At 53.4% G+C, this 23,390-nt stretch overlaps 2 protein-coding genes across 3 annotated transcripts in view; one reads left to right on the top strand and one right to left on the bottom strand.

The window, feature by feature from the left end:
- Positions 1-19,503, top strand: part of PTPN23 (protein tyrosine phosphatase non-receptor type 23) — a 61,113-nt gene extending 41,610 nt beyond the window's left edge. The window contains exons 17-25 of the mRNA XM_077936633.1: positions 601-755; positions 2,565-2,716; positions 3,777-3,956; positions 5,074-7,369; positions 10,355-10,539; positions 12,388-12,492; positions 13,652-13,790; positions 15,199-15,312; positions 17,017-19,503. Coding sequence (XP_077792759.1) covers positions 601-755; positions 2,565-2,716; positions 3,777-3,956; positions 5,074-7,369; positions 10,355-10,539; positions 12,388-12,492; positions 13,652-13,790; positions 15,199-15,312; positions 17,017-17,613 — 3,923 coding nt within the window. The 3' untranslated portion in view covers positions 17,614-19,503. The remainder of the gene's footprint in view (positions 1-600; positions 756-2,564; positions 2,717-3,776; positions 3,957-5,073; positions 7,370-10,354; positions 10,540-12,387; positions 12,493-13,651; positions 13,791-15,198; positions 15,313-17,016) is intronic.
- Positions 19,504-20,329: 826 nt separating this feature from the next.
- Positions 20,330-23,390, bottom strand: part of SCAP (SREBF chaperone) — a 63,501-nt gene continuing 60,440 nt past the window's right edge. For both annotated transcript variants that reach the window (XM_077936635.1, XM_077936634.1), the window contains one exon: positions 20,330-22,478. In XM_077936635.1, the coding sequence (XP_077792761.1) occupies positions 22,233-22,478 (246 nt within the window). In that variant the 3' untranslated portion in view covers positions 20,330-22,232. The remainder of the gene's footprint in view (positions 22,479-23,390) is intronic.

Raw genomic sequence — 23,390 nt, 5'->3', positions numbered from 1 at the left:
CTCTGCCTGGTTCCCTGTAACCTCACTTCTCGCAGGGAGGGGACTGCTAGAAGGCCCTCGGAGCTGGACCTCAGTGTCCGGGCTGAACGATGGGGGTGGAGACGCTCCTTCAGGTCTACAGGGCCAAGTCCAAGCGGCGAGCTTCATGGCAGCTTTGGGTGATGTTTCAGGATCTGCAGAGACTGATTTCTAGCGCAGTTTCCTTCCAAACATACATTTGGGGGAACCTGCTTCTTAAAGTTTTTATCTCTCTCTTTACCCTGATGATAGGGCTGCTGTTGTTACACACCTGAAATCAGGTTGTCACCCAGTTGTGGGTCCCAGCTCACTGGTTGTAGGCCATTGGACTGCGGGGCCACCCTTTCGGTAGAAGGAATCATTCAACGTCTGTTTTTAAAAATGCAGGCCAGAGTATGGGAACAGGTCCACTTTGTGGAATCTAGGTAGATGGCAGAATTAATCCTGGTGCAGTCATTGAAATCCTGCACCTTGAAAAAAAGAAAAAAAGAAATTAAAACCGGTCTTTGCCATCCTGCTGCCCTGGAGATGTCTTTTGGACTACAAATCCCATCAGCCCCTTTCTGCCTCTTTCCTCCCCAGACGACCAGCAGGCAATGCAGACCTTGAAGAGGATCCTGGCCAAAGTGCAGGAGATGAAGGACCAGCGGGTCTCCCTGGAGCAGCAGCTGCGCGAGATGATCCAGAAGGACGACATCACCACCTCGCTGGTGACGACGGACCGGTCTGAGATGAAGGTGGGCGGCTGGGAGGGAGGGAGGGAGGCAGGGTGTCCGGTCGGCCGTTCTGCACCCCCATAGCCACCCAGTTCCTCCTGAAGCTGATGGGAAAGCGAATCACAAGAATATAAGAGCCCCCCCCGGAAAATAGATGGGGAAGTTATGGCCACAAACCGCATGACGTTCAAAGAGGATTAGTCAAAATCACAAAGGAGAGGGCTGTTGGCTGTTGTCGGCTGTGCTCTGCCTCCATGGTCGTCATGTTGTTGTTTAGTGGTGTCCGACTCTTCGTGACCCTCTGGACCACAGCACGCCAGGCCCTCCTGTCTTCCACTGCCTCCCGCAGTTTGGTCAAACTCATGCTGGTAGCTTCAAGAACACCATCCAACCATCTCGTCCTCTGTCGTCCCCTTCTCCTTGTGCCCTCCATCTTCCCCAACATCATGGTCTTTCCCAGGGAGTCTTCTCTTCTCATGAGGTGGCCCAATTCTTGGAGCCTCAGCTTCAGGATCTGTCCTTCCAGTGAGCACTCAGGGCTGATTTCCTTAAGAATGGAGAGGTTTGATCTTCTTGCAGTCCATGGGACTCTCAAGAGTCTCCTCCAGCACCAGAATTCAAAAGCATCCATTCTTTGGCGATCAGCCTTCTTTATGGTCCAGCTCTCACTTCCATACATCACTACTGGGAAAACCATAGCTTTTACTATACGGACCTTTGTTGGCAAGGTGATGTCTCTACTTTTTAAGGTGCTGTTTAGGTTTGTCATTGCTTTTCTCCCAAGAAAAGCAATGGTAATAATAATAATAATTAATAATAATAATTTATACCCCGCCCTCCCCAGCCAAGACCGGGCTCAGGGTGGCTAACACCATGTATAAAAACAAGATTAAAATACAACATTAAAATGCAGCCTCATTTCAGTAGGAACTCAAATCAAAAACTTTGGGGATGAAAACGTCAAATCTTCACCAAGGCCAACTATCCAGACTGGTCCTACGTGGGCCAGAAACAAGCCAGGGAAGTCCCCAAATAGGAGTTCCATCACAGAAGGAGAAAGGAGAAAGGAAAGAGTGGAAAGCGATCAAGTTGATTCCAAGCCAAAGGCCAGGCGGAACGACTCTGTCTTACAGGACCTGCGGAAAGAAATCAGATCCTGCAGGGCCCTGGTCTCCTGAGACAGAGCGTTCCTTCCTGGAAACCACAGGAGGGGAGAGAGTGCTCTCGTGCTCAGGTTTACTAGAAAAGGCTTCTGGTTGGCCACTGGCCTGATCCGGCAGGCTCTGTTATGTTCAGAGTAGCGAAATGCAGCAGGAGCAACCTTTCTGGCGAAGGCACAGGCCCCTCTCCCAATTCCCTCTTCCCTGCCTTTCTCACAGATCCGTCTCCAGTTTATACAAAGCCTGGCACTTCTCTCTCTTGCCTCAGTAGGGAGATCAATTGGGGAGGCAGCTAAGGCAACGTTTGGGGGCTTGTTATTCTTTTCTGCACACATCAGAATGAAAGTCTAATCAGAAGAGGGTGTTGAATTTTTCTAGGAACCCTCCAGGCACTCTAGGAATTCAGACAGGGTTTTCTCCCAGCCTTACCTGGAGTTGCCCTTTGGACTTGAACCCAGGACCACCTGCTGGCCAGGCAGACCCTCTTCCACTGAGCTGTGGCCCTTTCTCCGCACCTCCGATAACCCAAAGGCCTAAAAGATGCTCTGGTGTGCATTTCACGCGCCCCACCGGCCTCCTCTCCCTGCCGCAACCAATTCCCAGAACCCCCTCCTCCTTCCTCCCCAGCCTATTGTAGCTTTGCTTTGACTTCTCCTCCGTCTCTCTCCAGAAACTCTTCGAGGAGCAGCTGAAGAAATATGACCAGATCAAGGTCTACTTAGAACAGAACTTGACCGCCCAGGAGAACATCCTCAAAGCCCTGACGGACGCCAACGTCAAGTACGCGGCCGTGCGCAAGGTCCTGGCAGAGGTGGAACACAAGTGAGTGGCCGGGGGGGGGGGGGGAGAGAGAAGCAGTTTTTGGATTTTTGGTGTCCAAAACCTGAGGAATGGTTGGTGGGAGGCTTGGCAGCCTGGCAAAAGTTTGATGTTCTGCCAGCTAGATGCCAGCAGGGAGGCAGCAGCCAGAGATTATTGGTGCAACGAGAACGGTGGATTAAATTGCACAGTGCTTGGGCTCCTGTATTAAGAAGTGTGTGTGTGTGTGTGTGCAAAGGGGTGTGTGTGCAAAGGTTGCCTTTGGCACTGGCCCGACTCCCCTGAGCTCTGGGACCTCCCAGATCCCTCCAGGTGCCCCTGGAGAGCCAGTGTGGTGTAGTGGTTTAGAGTGGTAGTCTCGTACAGTGGTGCCCCGCAAGACGAATGCCTCGCAAGACGGAAAACTCGCAAGACGAAAGGGTTTTCCGTTTTTGAGTTGCTTCGCAAGACGATTTTCCCTATGGGCTTGCTTCGCAAGACGAAACGTCTTGCTAGTCTTGCAATTTTCCCCCCCACTCCCCCCCCCTTTTTCTAAGCCGCTAAGCCGCTAATAGCCTTTTAGCAGCTAAGCCGCTAAGCCTTTAATAGCCGCTAAACTGCTAATAGCGCTAATCCACTTAGCCGCTAATAGGGTTGCTTCGCAAGACGAGAAAACCGCTAGACGAAGAGAATCGCGGAACGGATTCTTTTCGTCTTGCGAGGCACCACTGTAATCTGGGGAACCGGGTTCGCGTCTCCGCTCCTCCACATGCAGCTGCTGGGTGACCTTGGGCTAGTCACACTTCTCTGAAGTCTCTCAGCCCCACTCACCTCACAGAGTGTTTGTTGCGGGGGAGGAAGGGAAAGGAGAATGTTAGCCGCTTTGAGACTCCTTAAAGGGAGTGAAAGGTGGGATATCAAATCCAAACTCTTCTTCTTCTTCTTCTACACTTGTCGATTGGTACAGCTCAGCCCTTGTGCCCAGGCATGTGTGAATGCCTCTCCTGGCTCTGCGTGCTTTCTGGGTGGTCCTGCAAACGCCCCTCTTCCTAATCCTAACCCTTCTTTCCTGCCGTCCCCCCAGGTGGAACACCTCTTTGCAGACACTGGTGGCCTCTTATGAGGCATACGAGGACCTGATGAAGAAATCCCAGGAAGGGAAGGATTTCTACGCCGACTTGGAGAGCAAAGTGGCCAAACTGCTGGAGAAATCCCGGGCTGCTTGCAAGGGAGCCGAGGTGGCTAGGCAGCAGCTCCTGGAGAGGTAAGGTGGCTTGGCTCCGAGTTCAAGTGGGTGGGTGTGGAGGCAGAGCAGAGACATCCTGGCTAGTAGCCATTGTTGGCCTCCTCCTCTGTGAATTTGCCCCTCCTTCCTTTAAAGCCATCCATCTTGGTGGCCATCGCTGCCTCCTGTGGCAGGGAGTTCCAAAGTTGAACTGCCAACTGTAAAATGTGACGTTAAAACGGGGGTAATCCGGGATGATGGGAATTGTATTCCAACACTATCCAGGCACACAAGATTGAGAAAGGCTGGTTTAGGTGATGATCAGAACACCAGGTTTTTACAAAATATATACAGACACCTGGGGTTTTAATAATAATAATAAATTTATTTATAACCCGTCCTCCCTGGTTCAAAAACAGGGCTTAGGGTGGCTAACAACAAATTTAAAACACAATTATAAAAGCAGCATAAAATACAGTATAAAAACATGAATAACCATAAAATTCATAAATCAATTAGATAATCCCCAGGGCTAGCTGGCTGCATTGGTCCTACTTGGGCCAGCGAGGAGGCCAGGGGAGAATTAGCTGTGGGGTCTCAGAGCTTCATAAAAGGGGAGGGGGAGGGAAGGGAAATAAAAGATCAGGCTGAATTCAAATTAAAGGCCAGGCGGAATAGCTCTGTCTTACAGGCCCGACAGAAGGAGGTTAACTCCTGAAGGGCCCTAGTCTCATGGAACAGCATTCCACCAGGTTGGAGCCATCACTGAAAAGGCCCTGGCCCTGGTGGAAGATAGTCTGGCTTCTTTAGGGCCTGGGACCTCTAAACTATGATTATTCATGGACCTTAAGGTCCTCTGCGGGGCAGACCAGGAGAGGCAGTCCCGTAAATACGAGGGCCCTAAGTCACAAAGGGCTTTAAACGTCAAAACCAGCACGTTGAACCTGACCCTGTACTCTACCAGGAGCCAGTGCAACTGGTAAAGCACTGGATGAATATGCTCCCATGGCAGAGACCCCATGAGGAGCCTCGCTGCAGAATTCTGCACCCGCTGGAGTTTGTCAGTAGTCCCTGCACAGGGGCCCTTTGAGGGCAAAAGGGTGCTTGGGCGTGGGTGCCCATCTCATGCGGCTTCTCTGTGGCCTTGCCTTGGCAGGGAACTGAAGAAGAGGCCTCCTGCCAGGCCCACCACCCCCAAGCCGGCGCTCCAGAAGAAGACCTCCGACCTTGAGCTGCCCGACCCCCTGCCCCTCGGCTCCCTCTCCCTGGCCGACCTCCCGGAGGAGCTCCGCAGCCTGCCCCCTGAAGTCCTGGGGGCTCACCTGGCACAGCTGCCGCCGGACGCCTTGGCCGCCCTGGGTCTGGACCCCGCCTTCCCCCACGCCGGCCTGCGAGCGCCCCCTGGCCAGGAAGCCTTCTCAGCCCCCCAGCCGGGCCGGGCCAGGCTTCCCTTCAGCCCAGGCCAGATGGGGGCCCAAGGTGCCCCACAAAGGCACTACCCACCGCCCAGACTCCCGGCCAGCTCTGCACAAGCCCCTTACCCGCCGGCCTCCCACCAGATGCCACCTTCTGCCCCCCAAGCAGCCCTGCCACCGATGAGCTCTGCCCCCTCCTCAGCTGCCTACCCACCCAGCGCCAGTGTCATGCGGGGCCCAGCTGCGCAGCCCGCCTACCCTCTGCCCCCTCAACACACCTCCCCGCAGCACCTCCCCATGCCCGTCTCCGCTCCCTCAGGGGGCATGGTTTACGGCATGGGGCAGCTGGCCCCCAACAGCGGGGCCTTCCCGGCCAGCCACTCCACCCCTCTGGCAGTTAGGCCCCCCGCTCCCTCCCCACACCAGTATGGCGTTGGCGGCTTCCCGCCGGGGGTCCGGCCGGCCACCACCACTGTCGACAGCATCCAGGCCCCCATCTCGAGCTGCGCGGCCCCCAGGGGCATGGCCGGACCGCTCCCCCAGTGGGCAGGGCCTCCTCCTCCTGCCCAGGGGGGCTTTGCAGGACCTCAAGGGACCCCCAACGCTCAGTTCCCCTACCCGCAGCCTTGTGGGCCCCCTTTCATGCAGCAGGTCCTGCCGCCTTACTCCTCTGCTCAACCTCCGCAGGCCTTCTCCCCCCACCGGCCCCTCCAGCCCCCGATGGACCGGCAGGTCCGCCCTCAGCCCCTCGGCCCGCCCCCTCAGCAGTACACACCCCAGTTCCTGGCCCAGGCCCAAATGCCCCAGCAGCAGCCACCCTTCCAGCACCCCTTTCCGGCTCAGGTCTGCGCCCCGCAAGCCGTCCTCGGACAGGGCCACCCCGTCCAACTGGGAGCCCAACACTATCAGCTTGGGCCAGCCCACGACAAGCTGCCTCGGGGCCACACCCTGCCTCCCCACTCCTTGACCTACCCCACGGCTGTGTCGCACGGCCCTAACATTTCCATGGGCATGATGGGGCCCGGGCAGCAGCAGCAGCAACAACAGCAGCTGCCCCTTCGCCCGTCACTCGCTTCCATCCAGCCCTTGCCTGCCGGATCGCCAGCCCAGGTTGCCTTTGGCGCTGGCCCAACACCCCTGGGCCCTGGGACCTCCCAGATCCCTCCAGGTGCCCCTATGCCCTTGGGTGGGCAGCCCCAGCCCGTCAGCCAGGCCCTCCCGCACCACGTCCCTCCCGCACCCAGCCCGGCCCTGGCACAGTTGCCCGGCGCAGCAGTGGTGCCGGGCGCTGCTTTGCCCTCGCCGGCGCCCTCGCCGCAGCCTTCCCTGACCCTGCCGGCTCCCTCCCTCCTGCCCCCCTCGGGGCCTCTCCCGCAGCTGCCCCCCTCCTCTCTGGCGCCCGGCGGGGCCGCCCCACTTGCGCAGGGCCCCTCCGACGCCTCCCGCTTCCCCCGTCAGAACTCGTCCACCGACGACCTCCTGTCCTCCAGCCCCGAGAGCCAGCACGGGGGCACCAAGGCCTCAGTGGGCCACCCCCTCCTGCAGCCCACCAAGGCCGACGCCAAGGACGGGCTGAAGCCGAAAGCCGTGCAGCTGATCGAGAAGGACCCCTACGAGAAGCCCGAACACATCCGGCGGCTCCTGTCGGAGCTGGAGCGCTTCCAGGACGTGGTGGGCGGCCTGGAGAAGCCGGCGCCTTCCTCGGGGAGCGCCAGCGAGCTGGACGGCGTCTGGAAGGAGCTGCAGGACGCCCAGGAGAAAGACGCCCGCCAGCTGTCCATCGCCATCGCCCGCTGCTACTCCATGAAGAACCGCCACCAGGACATCATGCCCTACGACAAGAACCGCATCGTCCTGCAGTCGGGCAAGGACGACTACATCAACGCCAGCCGCGTCGAAGACCTCTCCTCCTACTGCCCCACCATCATCGCCACCCAGGCCCCCCTGGTGGGCACCGCCTCCGACTTCTGGCTCATGATCTACGAGCAGAAAGTGTCCGTCGTCGTCATGCTGGTTTCCGAGCAGGAAATCGAGAAGGTAAGGAGCAAGGGGGGGGACGAGGGTTTGTCACAAGTCGAGTGTACTTTGATGATGATGATGATGATGATAATAGTAGAATTAGCCAAATTGACAGACATGAGACAAAAACCAAAAAGTGAAGTAAAAAAAGGAATGGGATTGCCTAAATTAATACCTCAAAAGTCAAGGTTCGAGGACAGAAATCTGGCTGAGTCTGGAATAACCTTGTGAAGTGAAAGGATAAGAAAGAGGGATTTATATCTAGATGCTAGGATGGAGATGATAAGGAAAACTGGAAGACGCAACGAGAGATAAAGGAGATTGGTGGAAGTCAATGTTTTGTTGTTTTGTAGTGCTTATATTATTAACTTGTAAGATATGGATTTTTTGTTGTTGTTTAGTTGCTGTTGCTTTTTTAGTTTTTCGAATGTTGGTTTTTGTGTGTTGTTTGTTATTTTTGGATGTTGTGTGGAAAATACTAATAAATTTTATTTAATAATAAAAATATAACAACAACAACAAAACAAAACAACTAATAATAATAATTATTATTATTATTTATACCCTGCCCATCTGGCTGGGCCTCCCCAGCTACTCTGGGCGGCCTCCAGCAAAGCACTAAAATACAGTAGTCTGTTAAACATTAAAAGCTTCCCTAAAGAGGGCTGCCTTCAGATGTCTTCCAGAAGTCTGGTAGTTGTTCTTCTCTTTGATATCTGGTGGGAGGGCGTTCCACAGGGAGGGTGCCACCACCGAGAAGGCCCTCTGCCTGGTTCCCTATAACCGCACTTCTCACAGCGAGGGAACCGCCAGAAGGCCCTTGGCGCTGGATCTCAGTGTCCGGGCAGAACGATGGGGGTGGAGACGCTCCTTCAGGTATACTGAACTGAGGCCGTTTAGGGCTTTAAAGGTCAACACCAACACTTTGAATTGTGCTCGGAAACGTACTGGGAGCCAATGTAGGTCTTTCTCTGGTTTAAACATACTTTCTCAGGTTTTAGGGGCAACTCAGGTGGTCTTAGAATCATAGAGTTGGACTAGACCACAAGGGCCATCGAGTCCAACCCCCTGCCAAGCAGGAAACACCATCAGAGCACTCCTGACATGTGGTTGTCAAGCCTCTGCTTAAAGACCTCCAAAGAAGGAGACTCCACCACACTCCTTGGCAGCAAATTCCACTGTCGAACAGCTCTTACTGTCAGGAAGTTCTTCCTAATGTTGAGGTGGAATCTTCTTTCTTGTAGTTTGGATCCATTGCTCCGTGTCCGCTTCTCTGGAGCAGCAGAAAACAACCTTTCTCCCTCCTCTATGTGACATCCTTTTATATATTTGAACATGGCTATCATATCACCCCTTAACCTCCTCTTCTCCAGGCTAAACATGCCCAGCTCCCTAGCCATTCCTCATAAGGCATCGTTTCCAGGCCTTTGACCATTTTGGTTGCCCTTCTCTGGACACGTTCCAGTTTGTCAGTGTCCTTCTTGAACTGTCTCTTGTCTGAGGCAGGCCTGTCTGCTTTATTGGGATCATGTTGAGGGTGATTCCCCCCCCCCCCCCATGGATTGCACTCAGATCTCCACAGATGTTCCCTGCACTTTTATGTTCTTTTCTGCCCAGCCCTGGGGACTAGTAACTTGCTGTTGTTTTTTTAAAGCAACCTGAGAGTCTCCGGCTTCTGACCTGTGCACCAGATCCTGTGATTGCAGCTTGGGGGGAAGGAGAGAGGGAGACACTCAAATGCTTTATCCTCCTCTAATGTAATGTGTATTGCATATTGACCACAAAAAAAAGTGACTTGTGTTCCTAAGGAGGCGCATGCTTAGAATTTGCCTACAGCTCAGGCTTCATCATCAAAGCCTTATGGGCATAAACTGTTAAATCCCTAAATAGAATACCACAGGTGTTTACATCATGCTAAGCCATAGTTTAAAGCTAAAGGGACCCCTGACCATTAGGTCCAGTCGTGGCCGACTCTGGGGTTGCGGAGCTCATGACTAAGCCACTTACCATCCCGCCAGAGCCGTACCTATTTATCCACTTGCACTGGTGTGATTTCGAACTGCTAGGTTGGCCGGAGCAGGGACCGAGCAACGGGAGCGCACCCTGTTGCAGGGATTTGAACCTTCTGATCAGCAAGTCCTAGGCTCTGTGGTTTAACCCACAGCGCCACCTGCGTCCTAAGCCATAGTTTAGTATGAAATCAGGCATTCCCGATCTCAGCCCTCCAGCTGTTTTGGGACTACAATTCCCATCATCCCTGACCACTGGCCCTGTTAGCTAGTGATCATGGGAGTTGTAATCCCAAAACATCTGGAGGGCTGAGTTTGGGGGTGCCTTATATAAATTAACCACAGTTTGCCTTGAGGCACACACACGGCCAGAAGAATTTGAGACTTTTCGGCTTTTGCTTAACTGCGGTTCATCGAATGTAAATGCGTTGTAGTTTTAGGTTGTGAGCCACCTTGAGATCTGCAGATGTAGGGTGGTATACAGATTTAATAAATGAAAGAAATGTGGCTTCCCCATAACCCCAACAGCAGGATCCTAGAGCACGGCTAGTGGGGAGATTACCTGGGGTGGGGGAGGTAAATGACCTTGGAACAGCTGCTATCCCAGGATCAAGTTCATTCAGTTTTTTGAAACAGTTTTAATTGGATTTTGAATAGACATGCAATTCATTTTTACCCTTTTGAATTGTGTTGTGGTATCTTCCTTAGCGGGGTCAGGCAAAACCACTATTCTGAACAATGCTTTTCGTAGCAGAGGGCAGGCAGACGAATTAATGGAACCACGAAACAAAAAGTTTGGGGAGCCGAAGTTGTTTTCTCTAACTGATGGCAGCTCCCCAGGATCTCAGGCTTGCAGTGGGGGGCCCTTTCCCCTCCCTGCTGCCTTCTAACCATGGGGGGGGGGGCAAGGCCAAAATGTTAGCACTGGAGGTGTTCTGCCTTGGTCCTCCTTTTCTCCTCCTGACATCCCCCCGTTTCTCTTTCTCTCCTGCAGCAAAAGGTTGTCCGCTACTTCCCCACGGAGCGGGGCCAGCCCATGGTCCACGGCCTCCTCACTCTGGTCCTCACCAGCGTGAAGGCCACCCCGACCCACGTGGAACGCATGATCACGCTGCAGTTCCGAGACCAGAGCTTGAAGCGCACCGTTATCCACCTCCAGTTCTCCTCCTGGCCAGAGCTGTATGTGAATTTTGTCCCACGCGAGGAGGGCGGTGGGGAGAGGCTGAGGATGAGGGGTGGGCCTGGCTGTGCCTCGCTTGCCTGGCCCAGCTAGAACTGTGCTTCTCAAACTTGGGTCGCCAGCTGTCATTGGGACTACAACTCCCATCATCCCTAACTAGCAGGGCCAGGGATGATGGGAGTTGTAGTCCAGCAATGTCACGGACTGGTTGGACACAGGGGGATGGTGGGAGGAACCAGCTGGGGAGGCTCAGAGCCTAGGGAGTGGTGGCGGGACGACCATGAGTGGTCCGCGTCAAAAGCTGAAGAGGTAACAGGGCATAGTGAGCAGGGAGAGTCTGTGATAGAGAGAAGTCCAGAATTGGAGGCCAAAGCTGAAGCAGGAGGGTGGGAAGACAAAGGCAGAAATGAGTCAGGCTGGTGGAGAGTCATGGGTGTCTCCCACTTCTGCTGTGACAAGCTCCCCTTCTCTGCTTGTCTCCCAGGACTAGGGGAGGCATGAAGTGAGAGGATCAAAGGCCAGGTGCACTGGCATAGTCTCAGATTGCTTGGGAAAAGCCCTGGAGAGCAGGAGCTATGTTGCGGTGGGGATTTTCTGTCTCCGCAACTGCTTCATGGGGGCCAGACCTACCGGAGATGGTCTCTTCTCTTTATTAGATAATACATAGGAAAAAGGGAACAGAAAACCTACAATAAACAAATAAACAGACGTAAATCAGAAATACATAGAAATATTTGACAGTACATAAGTACACACACACTCCACCCATGACTCCCCTCCACCACGTCTCAATTCCTGACCACTGGTCCTGTGAGCTAGGGATCATGGGAGTTGTAGGCCAAAAACATCTGGGGACCCAAGGTTGAGAACCACTGCTTTATGTGTTATATTAAATATATTAAATATTTGCATTGCATTCCTTAGAGGGTACAGCTCTTATATCCAATTCAAAATCTCTCTCTCTTATATTCTACAACCTTAATCTATGCATAGCAACACACTCTTTTCTGAACAGTGTTTTTCCACGTTTTCTTTGAAGCATTGCCATTCTAGTTTTAATATTTGGCTTGACTGTAATCTTATGCCTGCTGTTAGTTTTGCCAACTGTACATATTCACTCATTTTACATATCCAATTATCCTTGGAAGGGGTTGTTTCAGCTTTCCATTTACTCATTAGCCCTGGTGCTCCTGTGCAGGTCCTGTTTTTGCTAGGTAAAGATAAAAGGAGCCCTGACCATTAGGTCCAGTCGTGTCCGACTCTGGGGTTGCAGCACTCATCTCGCTTTATTGGCCGAGGGAGCCGGCGTACAGCTTCCAGGTCATGTGGCCAGTATGACTAAGCCGCTTCTGGCGAACCAGAGCAGCGCACGGAAACGCCATTTACCTTCCCGCCGGAGCGGTACCTATTTATCTACTTGCACTTTAACGTGCTTTTGAACTGCTAGGTTGGCGGGAGCAGGGACCGAGCAACAGGAGCTCACCCTGTTGTGGGGATTCGAACCGCCAACCTTCTGATCGGGAAGCCCTAGGCTCTGTGGTTTAGACCACAGTGCCACCCACTTTCCTTGCGCCACCCGCGTCCCTTCTGTACACCCATCCCTCCTGTGCAGGTCCTGTTTTTGCTAATAAGGCATTAACTCCAACTTGCAAGGCATGATTTACTGCTGGCTGGCTCCTGCAAATGACAGCCGGGGACCCAAGTTCGAGAAAGACTGAAGTAGAGGAACAGGGATCATCCGGGAGGATGGCGGTGGAGCTGGCAAGCGGCAGCAAAATCCTTTTTGCAAAGATGCTTGCTCCATTTTTCTTTCTCTCTCTCTCCCTCCTTCCCCTTCCTTCCTTCAGTGGCCTCCCGGACAGCAAAGGGGACCTTCTTCGCTTCATTCAGGAGGTGCACAGCCATTACCTCCACCAGCGGCCGCTCCACACCCCCATCGTCGTCCATTGCAGGTGAGTAACAGCCAGACTTGGAAAGCAGACTCGGAGCCTCGCAGTGCGTCAGACCAATAACCCGTCGAGCCCAAAAGTGGCAGCTATGGGGCCCCTCTGCCACGATGGCTTCGTTGCAAGTGGCCGTGTATTGTTGCCTGTGCCCTGCCACCTGATAATTGTAGCTGGAGTGCCTGAAAAAGCAGTAAGGTAAAGGGACCCCTGACCATTAGATCCAGTCGCGGACGACTTTGGGGTTGCGGCGCTCATCTGGCTTTATTGGCCGAGGGAGCCGGCATACAGCTTCTGGGTCATGTGGCCAGCATCACAAAGCCACTTCTGGCGAACCAGAGCAGCGCACAGAAACACCGTTCACCTTCCCGCCGGAGTGGTACCTATTTATCTACTTGCACTTTGATGTGCTTTCAAACTGCTAGGTTGGCAGGAGCAGGGACCGAGCAACGGGAGCTCACCCCGTCGCAGAGATTCAAACCACCGACCTTCTGATCGGCAAGTCCTAGGTTCTGTGGTTTAACCCACAGCGCCACCCACATCCAGTACAGTGATACCTCAGGTTAAGTACTTAATTCGTTCCGGAGGTGCATTCTTAACCTGAAACTGTTCTTAACCTGAAGTACCACTTTAGCTAATGGGGCCTCCTGCTGCTGCCACGCTGCTGGAGCATGATTTCTGTTCTCATCCTGAAGCAAAGTTCTTAACCTGAAGCACTATTTCTGCGTTAGCAGAGTCTGTAACCTGAAGCGTCTGTAACTCGAGGTACCACTGTATCAAAAAGGAAATTGTAGGGTTGGAAAAGGTTTCAGAAAAGGGTGAGCAAAATGATCGAGGGAACAGAGGAACAATTGCAGCGCTTGGGACTTTCCAGAGCAGCGGTTCTTAAGCTGTGGGTCCCCAGATGTTGTTGGACTACAACTCCCATCATCCCTGAGCTCTGGCCTTGCTAGCTAGGGGTGATGGGAGTTGTAGTTCAACAACATGGTTGAGAAAGGCTGTTCTAGAAGAAAGGCAAGAAAGAGGCAACACGACAAGACGTTTGTAAAAATTATGCCCTGCATGGAGAAAGCCCATAGTTTCTCAAACTTGGGTCTGTAGCTGTTGCTGGACTTGTTCCTCTTCTGTTCCTCTTCTGCACCTTGTTCATCTTCTGCATCCCCCACAGCTCTGGCGTGGGCCGCACCGGCGCCTTCTGCCTCTTGTACGCCGCCATGCAGGAAGTGGAGGCCGGCAACAGCATCCCAGACTTGCCCCAGCTGGTGAAGAAGATCCGCCAGCAGAGGAAGCACATGCTGCAGGAGAAGGTACGGGGCGTGGGGTGCGGGTGGAGCTGCAGTGGGTGACACGCATGAGCCTTGGGTCACCTAAAAGATCTTGGCTGGGTGCTAAGACCCTTGGGTGTGAGCCTTGTCCAGGTCACCCAGTTTGAGGCCCAGTTGCTTGGTAAGACGAGAGTGAACCTTTTCTGTGACTGTTCCCATATTGGCAATTCCCTCCCAAGAGAGGTCTGACTGGCTCCCTCCTTGTGATCTTTCCCCCCAAGTAGGTATAAGACCTCCCTATTTAGAAAGACCTTCAAAACAAGTGCGCACCATGTTGACAACTGGCCTGCAATTGGTCTCTCAATTGCTGGCTCTGAATGTGTTTTATTGTGCTGTAAAGGTAAAGGTTAGGGGACGCGGGTGGCGCTGGGGGTAAATCCTCAGCGCCTAGGGCTTGCCGATCGCATGGTCGGCGGTTCGAATCCCCGCAGCAGGGTGAGCTCCCGTCTTTCGGTCCCAGCTCCTGCCCACCTAGCAGTTCGAAAGCACCCCTAAAAGTGCAAGTAGATAAATAGGTACCACTTTAAAGCGGGAAGGTAAACGGCGTTCCGTATGCTGCGCTGGTGCAGGCTCGCCAGAGCAGCGATGTCACACTGGCCACGTGACCCGGAAGTGTCTGCAGACGGCCTCTAGAATGAGATGAGCGCACAACCCTAGAGTCTGTCAAGACTGGCTCGTACAGGCAGGGGTACCTTTACCTTTAAAGGTAAAGGGACTCCTGACCATTAGGTCCAGTTGCAGACGACTCTGGGGTTGCGGTCCTCATCTCGCTTTATTGGCCAAGGGAGCCGGCGTACAGCTTCCGGGTCATGTGGCCAGCATGACTAAGCCGCTTCTGGCAAACCAGAGCAGCGCACGGAAATGCCGTTTACCTTCCCACCAGAGTGGTACCTATTTATCTACTTGCACTTTGATGTGCTTTCGAACTGCTAGGTTGGCAGGAGCTGGGACCGAGCAACGGGAGCTCACCCCGTCGCAGGGATTCGGACCGCCAACCTTCTGATCGGCAAGTCCTAGGCTCTGTGGTTTAACCCACAGCACCACCCACGTCCCAGTAGGTTTAAGACCTCCCTATTTAGACAGGCCTTCAAAAACAAGCGCAGACCATGCGGACAACTGGCCTGCAATTGGTCTCTCAATTGCTGGCTCTGAATGTGTTTTATTGTGCTGTAAACCACTCTTTTTAACTGGGTTTTGCATTTTACAATGATGTTTCTCATGGAATCGGGGAACTGTAGCATGGGACCAGGGACCCAAAGGGTCATCCAGCCCAACCCCTTGCAATGAGGTTTTTCCCGAATGCCGTAAGCCGCCTTGAGAAAAAGGCGGGATCCAAATGCATTTAGGTGAAATGTCTGGCCCTCAATCCTGTCTGCTCCTCCTCTTCCAGCTCCACCTCAAGTTCTGCTACGAGTCTCTCCTGAAGCATGCCAAGCAGGTGCTGCAGAGACACGGGGTCACGGCGCCCTCCGCCAGCAAGCCTGCCAGCAGCGCTGCCCAGAAGGTAGGGTGCATCCGAGGGCAGGCGTGGGTGGAGAGTCCTTCCGCTAGCACAGAAACAGGAGTGGGGTGGCGAAATGTCATAGGAGAGCGTTAAAAGAGGAGGTTTCTGGCCATGTGCAGAGCGTCTTTTCTTTGCTCCTGTGCCCTCGCAGCTGTCTCTCCTGTATCTGGGATGACTCGGGCATAGTGCTCTCTCTCAGAAAAATCTCGCTTGGGCTCGGCTGGATTAATTCTGGCAAGGGGGTGCAGCAGCAGCCGTCCCTGCCGTTTTGAAAGCCCATGTTTGGTCAATGGTTAGAAATTTTAAATAGTAGGAGAGGCTGTCTTATCAAATGCATCCCATGACACAAGAAATTGCATCTCTTTTTGGAAGACAGACTGGAAATAGTAATAGTAGTAGTAGTAGTAATAATAATAATAATAATAATAATAATAATAATAATTTATTATTTGTACCCCGCCCATCTGGCTGGGTTTCCCCAGCCACTCTGGGCGGCTTCCAACAAAAATTAAGAAGACATTAAAATGACACACATTAACTTCCCTAAACAGGGCCGCCTTCCGTTGTCTTTTAAAAGTAGAATAGTTGTTGTCTTGACATCTGCTGGAAGGGCGTTCCACAGGGCGGGTGCCACCACCGAGAAGGCCCTCTGCCTGGTTCCCTGTAGCTTTGCTTCTTGCAAGGATGGAACCGCCAGAAGGCCCTCGGAGCTGGACCTCAGTGTCCGGCTGAACGATGGGGGTGGAGACGCTCCTTCAGGTCTACTGGACTGAGGCCGTTTAGGGCTTGAAAGGTCAGCACCAACACTTTGCATTGTGCTTGGAAACGTACTGGGAGCCGACGGAGGTCTTTCAAGACCAGTGTTATGTGGTCTCGGCAGCTGCCCTCAGTCACCAGTCATTGCATTCACTTTTGTTACTTTATATTTTGTGCGTTTTTAATGTACGGTGTGAATGCAACTTGTGTGAGGACTACGTGCCCAGAAGTTGCGCATAAAGGCAAACTCGCAAAGGCTGAGAGCTTAAAAGCGCTTTCTGCAGTGAGAATACCCTTCGCAGAGCTTCCAGGCTCTGGAGTCCTCCTTTCAAGCTCCTCCAGAGCTCAGTAAGCAAGGCTGTCCCTCTCTCCCCATTTATTTCCTCCCCAATAAGGCATTTGGCCAATTGATATATAATGCCTTTTTAAAATGTGCTCCGGGAGAGAGATTTTGGGTTTGTTCTGTTCATATTTTTATTATGCATTTTGTGGGTTTTTTTATTGTTATTTTTATATTGTGAACTGCCCTAAGATCTACAGATGTAGGGTGGCATACAAATTTAATAAATAGTAATATTATTTACTGACGATCTGCATGAAGCTGCTATCGTGCGAGTAAAATCAGTGTTGCATCCTACTGTATTTTAAGTCGCCATAACCTGCCCTGGGACCTTAGGGTGAAAGAGAGGTGAATAATCATAATTTTATTAGTTGCACTCCCACCCCTCTGACTGGGTTGCCCCAACCACTCTGGGCCATAGCTGTCAACTTTCCCCTTTTCTTGCGAGGAATCCTATTCGGAATAAGGGAATTTCCGTTTAAAAAAGGGAAGCATATGCTCTGGGCATCTCCCAGCAGATATAAAGGCGTAAAGATCGCCCCCACCCCACAGGGCCTTGTCAAGGGACACTTGCTGTGCCCACTAAGCTGCTCTTCCTTTCCCTCTAGCCCTATATCCACCAGGACCCCCAGGATCTGGTCCTGGGTGCCGACATGCCCATCAGCTCCATCCAGGCCACCATCGCCAAGCTCAGCATCCGGCCTCCCTTGGGAGTGGCAGAGCCCTCGTCCGCCAACGGGCAACAGCCGGAGCCCCTGCCCTTGGCCGTCCCAGCGCCCCCTGCCGGCCCCCCTCAGACCGCCTTTGCCGATCTCGGCTGCCCCGTTACCAGCACAGAGCCGGCCCCCGCGCTCTCCCCGCCAGCCACCCCTGCCCCCGCGGCGCCCGAGGCTGCTGGGTGCTGCGCGGCAGAGAACAGCAACCATCTGGAAGAGGAGAGTCAGGAAGAGAGCGAAGTCCCGCCGGCGCCTCCTGGCGCAGAGCCCTCCGCCGCTCCGGCCACGGCCCCGTCGTCCTCGTCCCTGGAGCTCCTGGCCTCGCTGACCCCTGAGGCCTTCACGCTGGACAGTAGCCTCAAGGGCAGGCACAAGGTCAGCAAGCAGAGCTTCCTCCATCCCCAGAACGGGGAAGGCCTGCGCGGCACCCGCCCCAGCGACGACCCCCTCAGCATGCTTGACCCGCTGTGGACACTCAACAAGACATGAGAGGAAGGAGGGCGTCACATCGACCCGGGACTCTGCTGCTGCTGCTGCTAACACCACCACCGACGCATTTTGAGGACTAGGAACTTGGGAGGGCGAGGGAGGAAAGGTGGCTGGTTCCCACTCTCCTCAGCAAGCAGCTTTTCCAGCTCGAGGCTGGCCACAGCCAGGAAGCCTCTGCTGCGCCAGGAGCCACGCAGTGCCCGCTCGACTCGCGTCCTTTCCCCCCCTCTCCCGCCACTTCAGTTTCCCACCGGCTGTGTCTGAACGGCTGGAGGCGTGCAGCAGGATTTTTCTGAGCCGGTTGTTCCTTTCTCCCGCTTTGTGCCTGCCTCCAAGTGCCATGGGAAGGACGGAATCTGTAAGTTGGCCTTTGGAGGGGCAGGAATCACGGGAGGCGGTTTGGACGGAGCGGGACATGCGGTTTGATTTTCACTGCAGACATAGGTGGTTACCCAGCTGGAGAAGCCCCCCGAGGTGATTTTCCCGACCAGAGGAAGGTTTTGAAACACAGCCAAGGTAACCCTGTCCTAGGTGGACTAGTTCCTGGCATCGTCAGCTAAAGGGCTTCGACTCCCACCCCCTGCTGCCACCCTTGGTGTCCCCAAGGCTTTGAGATGTAGCACTTCAGGCCTCCTACGTCCTCCTCTGCTCCTTAAACTGCCTCTGGCAAGACCCCCTTTTGCTCCCGTCTACTGACCTCCACTCTGGATGGGGTATCCAAGACCCAACCAACCCTCTTTGAGCTGGCGAGAGCCCATTTGGGACCAAGCAGCTACCTTTGATCGGCTTGCATGAAAGGTGCGTGGAGTGTCTTTTTAGCTGCTAGGCGAAGGTGCAGGAGACGTGCTTTCTCAGCAGCAGCCTCCAAAGCTGCTCCCATGTCTTGCCGGCTCCACCTTCCATTTCTTGTTTGGCCAGGCCGGTTGCATTTTGTTGCCCTTACATTCCAGCGAGGGATCCCTGTCTTAGCTCAGAGGCCGTGTCAAGTCACCCAGCAGCCTTGGGGTGGTGATTGACAAGACTGAGCGGTTCCAAATAGTTCACCCAAAAACGCAGAAGCCCCTTTATGTGGTTAATTTGGATCATCAGTGTGCCTGATGGTCTTTTACAAAGGGGCAAGAGCTGTGTCTCCTGTGCCCAAAAGACAGGTGAGGGCATCAAAAATAAGGAGTAACCCTGCAACACTATGGGCAGTAAAGGAGGACTGTGTGTTAACTGAGCCAGCTTGGGTCCTTGCAAGGGTGTGCTTCCTTAACAATGCTGCCCAACTGTGGCCATATGAAGGCAGATCATTAAATGAATGGGAATGCTTAAATGTCCATTTCCCCCCCTAAACATTTGCTCTTTCCATCAGCTCCCTCGGTTTAAAGGACCATCTTCATGAAGGCAGGAGGGTTAAGGCGGGAGAGGGGCCAGGTCTTGGTGGGTTTCTGGGTTGTTTTTTGCTTTGTACAAATGTAACATTGTCGTCCTGTTTCGACTTACTCTGTAATTTAGAACCAACTTTTTTCAGCTCTTTGCTACTAAAATAAATAAACGGGAGCATTGCAGATGGATCCATTGTTAAGATTTTTGTCAAAAGCAGCAGAGGGGGCTGCATTTCAGTTTGCAAGTATCTGAATATAGCAAAAGGAGTGTGTAACTTTTTGGCATTAAGATAATTAATTTGCAGAAGTGTTTGATGATGAGAAGGTTTTTTTTGGGTGGTGGGGGTTGAGCAGCTGTTGGGCCTTAAGATACGTTAGCAGCAAGCAATAGAAAGCAATGCCTTTTCTCTCATATCTATTTTGGTTTTTTTTAAAAAAACTTAAGTTGCCCACAAAAATTGTATGCAAGGTATATCACTTGCTTTTTATAAGGTTTGCATTAAAGTCAGCTACACAAAGAGAACCGTTTGCTCAATAGATCATGCCAACTTCTTTAATGTGCTTAGTCAGGGTCTTCATGTGAGTGGTGTTCTGCTGCAGTGCAAGTGAGATTTGTGGGGTGAGTCTAGTAGTGTGTTCTTCACAGGTGGGGCAGAAACAGCTCCCCCAACAGCTCTGTTTTGCAGACAGCCTGTGATCGGTGCAAACGACAGTGATTTGAAAAGAAAAACAGAAAACAAAATTCTACGTCCAGTAGTCGTCTTGACTGGGGTCAACCCTTTGCAGCGGGGTCTCAAAAGATTCCAAGTGTGAGCTATTGCAAAGGACAACACACCAAAAAGAGGCCTCACTGTGGTCAGTTCTGGGCTTGCCGTATGGCAGGTTCCCCCTCCCGCCCCGCCCCCCAATCTTATGTTTTGGTTAAGGTAAAGGTACCCCTGCCCGTACGGGCCAGTCTTGCCAGACTCTGGGGTTGTGCGCCCATCTCATTCAAGAGGCCGGGGGCCAGTGCTGTCCAGAGACACTTTCCGGGTCACGTGGCTAGCGTGACATCGCTGCTCTGGCGAGCCAGAGCTGCACACAGAAATGCCATTTACCTTCCCGCTAGTAAGCTAGTAACTTGCACCCGGGGGTGCTTTCGAACTGCTAGGTTGGCAGGCGCTGGGACCGAGCGACGGGAGCTCACCCCGCCGCGGGGATTCGAACCGCCGACCTTTCGATCAGCAAGCCCTAGGCGCTGAGGCTTTTACCCACAGCGCCACCCGCGTCCCCTATGTTTTGGTTACGGCTTGCTAATTTGGGGCTAGATTCCCTTTCCCTGCTACTCCGCAAAACACACAGGAGAGGCATTAAGTTAGTTCTGTTTAATGTGTCTGTCTCTGTACACATTATAAAACACAATCTGGTACAAAAGCAGCTGCCGCTGTACAGTCCAAAGAGCACAGCAGAGCTAAGGCCACCTGAGGCATGGTGTGGACACGGACGACGACCCAAGAGGAAGCAGCAGGCGCAAGGGGGCCGGGGGGGGGGTGCTTTGAGGCCCTGAATGGGCCTCCACTGGCCAGCATTGCAAAGTAGTCTCTTGCCCCTGCCAAGCTTGGGGCAGTGGGACAAACAGAATACAGCAGGTTAATCCCCCCCCCCCAGCTCCCTTGAGTAGCGTACAGTGCACAGGGCTCCTACGGCAGGAGATGCTAAAGTAAAAACATCGTGAACTAGACAGTCAATTAATGGTATTACCGTTTCAAAAGCGTTGCTTGTTCCAGCAGCTCTTCCTCCATTTTTCTGTGTCTCTGCTACCTCTGTTCCTTCCCTTGCTCTTTCGCTTTCTTTCCTCCCAGAGCTGCAGCCCAGCGCACCCAAAAATAAAAGTTGCGCACTCTGCTGTGGATTTAGGGGGGTGCTGCAACTATTACGCAGAATGGAAGGCAAGGGAAGTCTGAATTTTGGCGCTGGAAAGGGCACCACTGAAATTTGAGACTCCAAGGTCTGCCACTGGCCCCGAAGCTGCAGCCATTGCTGCTCTGGCAAACCGTTCATCTATCTCCCTCTTGGAGTTGTGTAAAAAGCAGGGATATTCTGGCAGGCTGGGACACGAGAGGAGGCGGAGACGCCCACCTCAGTGTTGGGTGCAGAAGCCTGCCCCCCACTTTCTCTCCACAGTACAAAGCTAGCTCTAGCCGTTGCAGAACAGCCGCCTGCAGCCCCTTCACTGGCCCAATCCTGGCTGATGCAGAGGGAGGGGACGTGAGCAGGTGGTGCAGAGGCCTTCCGCTCCTGGGAGTTCAAGCTTCCCCACTCCCCTCACGCTTGCATGCCAGAATAAATAACTATGTACAGCACATCAATAAATATGGCAGGTAGCGCAGTATGCCTACCCTTTCCCCTAGCAGGCCGGAGGAGGAGGAGGCTGCCACGAGGACTGTGGCATCGGTAGGACAGCTATCCCAGGGCTACTGCAGCTGGAGAGGCCTCACAGGCTCTCGGTGTGCCAGCTCTCTTTCCCTCTAGGAAAACAGCTTCCCAAAAATCCTACCCGCCCACCTCCACCTGCCCAGGGGTTGGAGTCCCAGCACAGCAGCCAGCCCAGTTTTTTCTCCTTCAAAGTGTGGGACAGAAGCAGTGCCTGCCAGAGGGAGGAAGGATGGAGCTCAGGAAGGAGGAGGGTGGTGTGTGTGGAGCAATAGCACTGAAGCAGCTGTTCCTTGCTATCGCTGCGCCTCAGGAGGCCACACACGAACACATCCCGTCCAGCAGGAGCTCTCACGGGCATGTGCAAAGAGCTCCTGCAGCGACAGACCTTCGAGGGAGGCGTTGGGCACAGCAGCCAGAGCAAAAGACTTATTGGGGGTGCAGCCCCGTCCTCACACACCCCTCTCCCTTTTATAGATTGCAAGTTGGAGGCGGGGCTTTGACGGAGGGTCTTTCCCTCAGCCCACAATCTCTCAGCGCTTGCTCACACCCAACCACAGCAGGGTATTCTACCTCCACAGTCCTCTGGTGCTGGGTTCTTCTTAGCTTATTGTGAGCATGGAGAAAACCACCCCCTTGCTCAAACCCTGCGGATGTCAGCCGCCTTCTCTTCCACCCCGTTAAAATCCAGACCGGGGAAAGAAAAAGGAAGATGCTGGGAGATGGGGAGAGGCAGCGGCTCTCTCTGCTCCCCAAGAGACTGCCCTGATCCCTGCCCCTCCTAATTAGAAAATCGGAAGGTTGAGGGGGTCATTTCTGGCCTGTCCGCAAGATCTTGCTTCAGTCTCGCTTCTCCAGGACTGACGGGACGTAGACCAGGCTGAGTTCGCTGCCAAAGTTACAGACGATGGCCGCGTTTTCCAGGACCAGGATCTGCCGGGCGGGCTGCGATTCGTTGCTCTTGCCCAGGTAGACTGTCTGCAGGAGGTCTCCGTAGCCGATGTCCCAGAAAGAAACGCAGCCCTGGCCTCCGGTCACCAGCAGGTTGTCAGAGATCACTCCCAGGCTGGCCCCGCATCCCATATCCTGTGCAGAGAGCAAATGGAAAGAGGGTGAGAAGGGGAGGTGGGGCTGAACGGAGCCAGGTTAAAAACAGACTTCCAGAATGAATTAAGTTCTTAACCCGAGGTACCACTGTAAGAGCTTCCTGGGTCAGGCCAATGGCCCACCTAGTCCAGCATCCTGTTCTCACAGTGGCCAACCAACTGATTCTGTGCAACAAGCAAGCAGGGACCCAAGCACAAGGGCATTTCTCCCCTCCTGTGGTTTCCAGCAACTAGTATTCAGAAGCATTGCTGCCTCCAACTGTGGAAGCAGAGGAAGGTCATCGTGGCTAGGAGCCAATGACAGCCCGCTCCTCCTTCCCTAGACATGACTATGGCACTTGGCTCTCTTTGAAAACCAGGAGCCAGGCCTAAAATACAACTGAAAGAAAAATCAAAGGAGAAATAAAGTAATAACACTACAGCTATTTTTTTCAATTGTAGATACATTCCGAAACAGAAAACCACCAAGACTTTAAAATGGCAATCAAAATGTGTTTCGTTCTACATTGTAAAAAGGTAAAGGACCCCTGACTGTTAGGTCCAGTCGCAGATGACTCTGGGGTTGCGGCAATCATCTTGCTTTACAGGCTGAGGGAGCCGGCGTTTGTCCACAGTTTTTTTGAGCCACGTGGCCAGCATGACTAAGCCGCTTCTGGCGAAACCAGAGCAGCGCACGGAAACGCCGTTTAGCTTCCCGCTGGAGCAGTACCTATTTATCTACTTGCACCTTGACGTGCTTTCGAAGTGCTAGGTTGGCAGGAGCAGGGACCGAGCAACGGGAGCTCACCCTGTCGCAGGGATTCAAACCGCCGACCTTCCGATCGGCAAGCCCAAGAGGCTCAGGGGTTTAGACCACAGCGCCACCGTGTTCTAAATTGTAACACTCACTAAT

This window comes from Podarcis muralis, chromosome 12 (genome assembly GCF_964188315.1).
Source record: "Podarcis muralis chromosome 12, rPodMur119.hap1.1, whole genome shotgun sequence".
In the NCBI taxonomy this organism is placed as follows: Eukaryota; Metazoa; Chordata; class Lepidosauria; order Squamata; family Lacertidae; genus Podarcis; species Podarcis muralis.
Note: the sequence above shows the minus strand (reverse complement) of the source record. Positions and strands in the feature narration are given on the sequence as shown.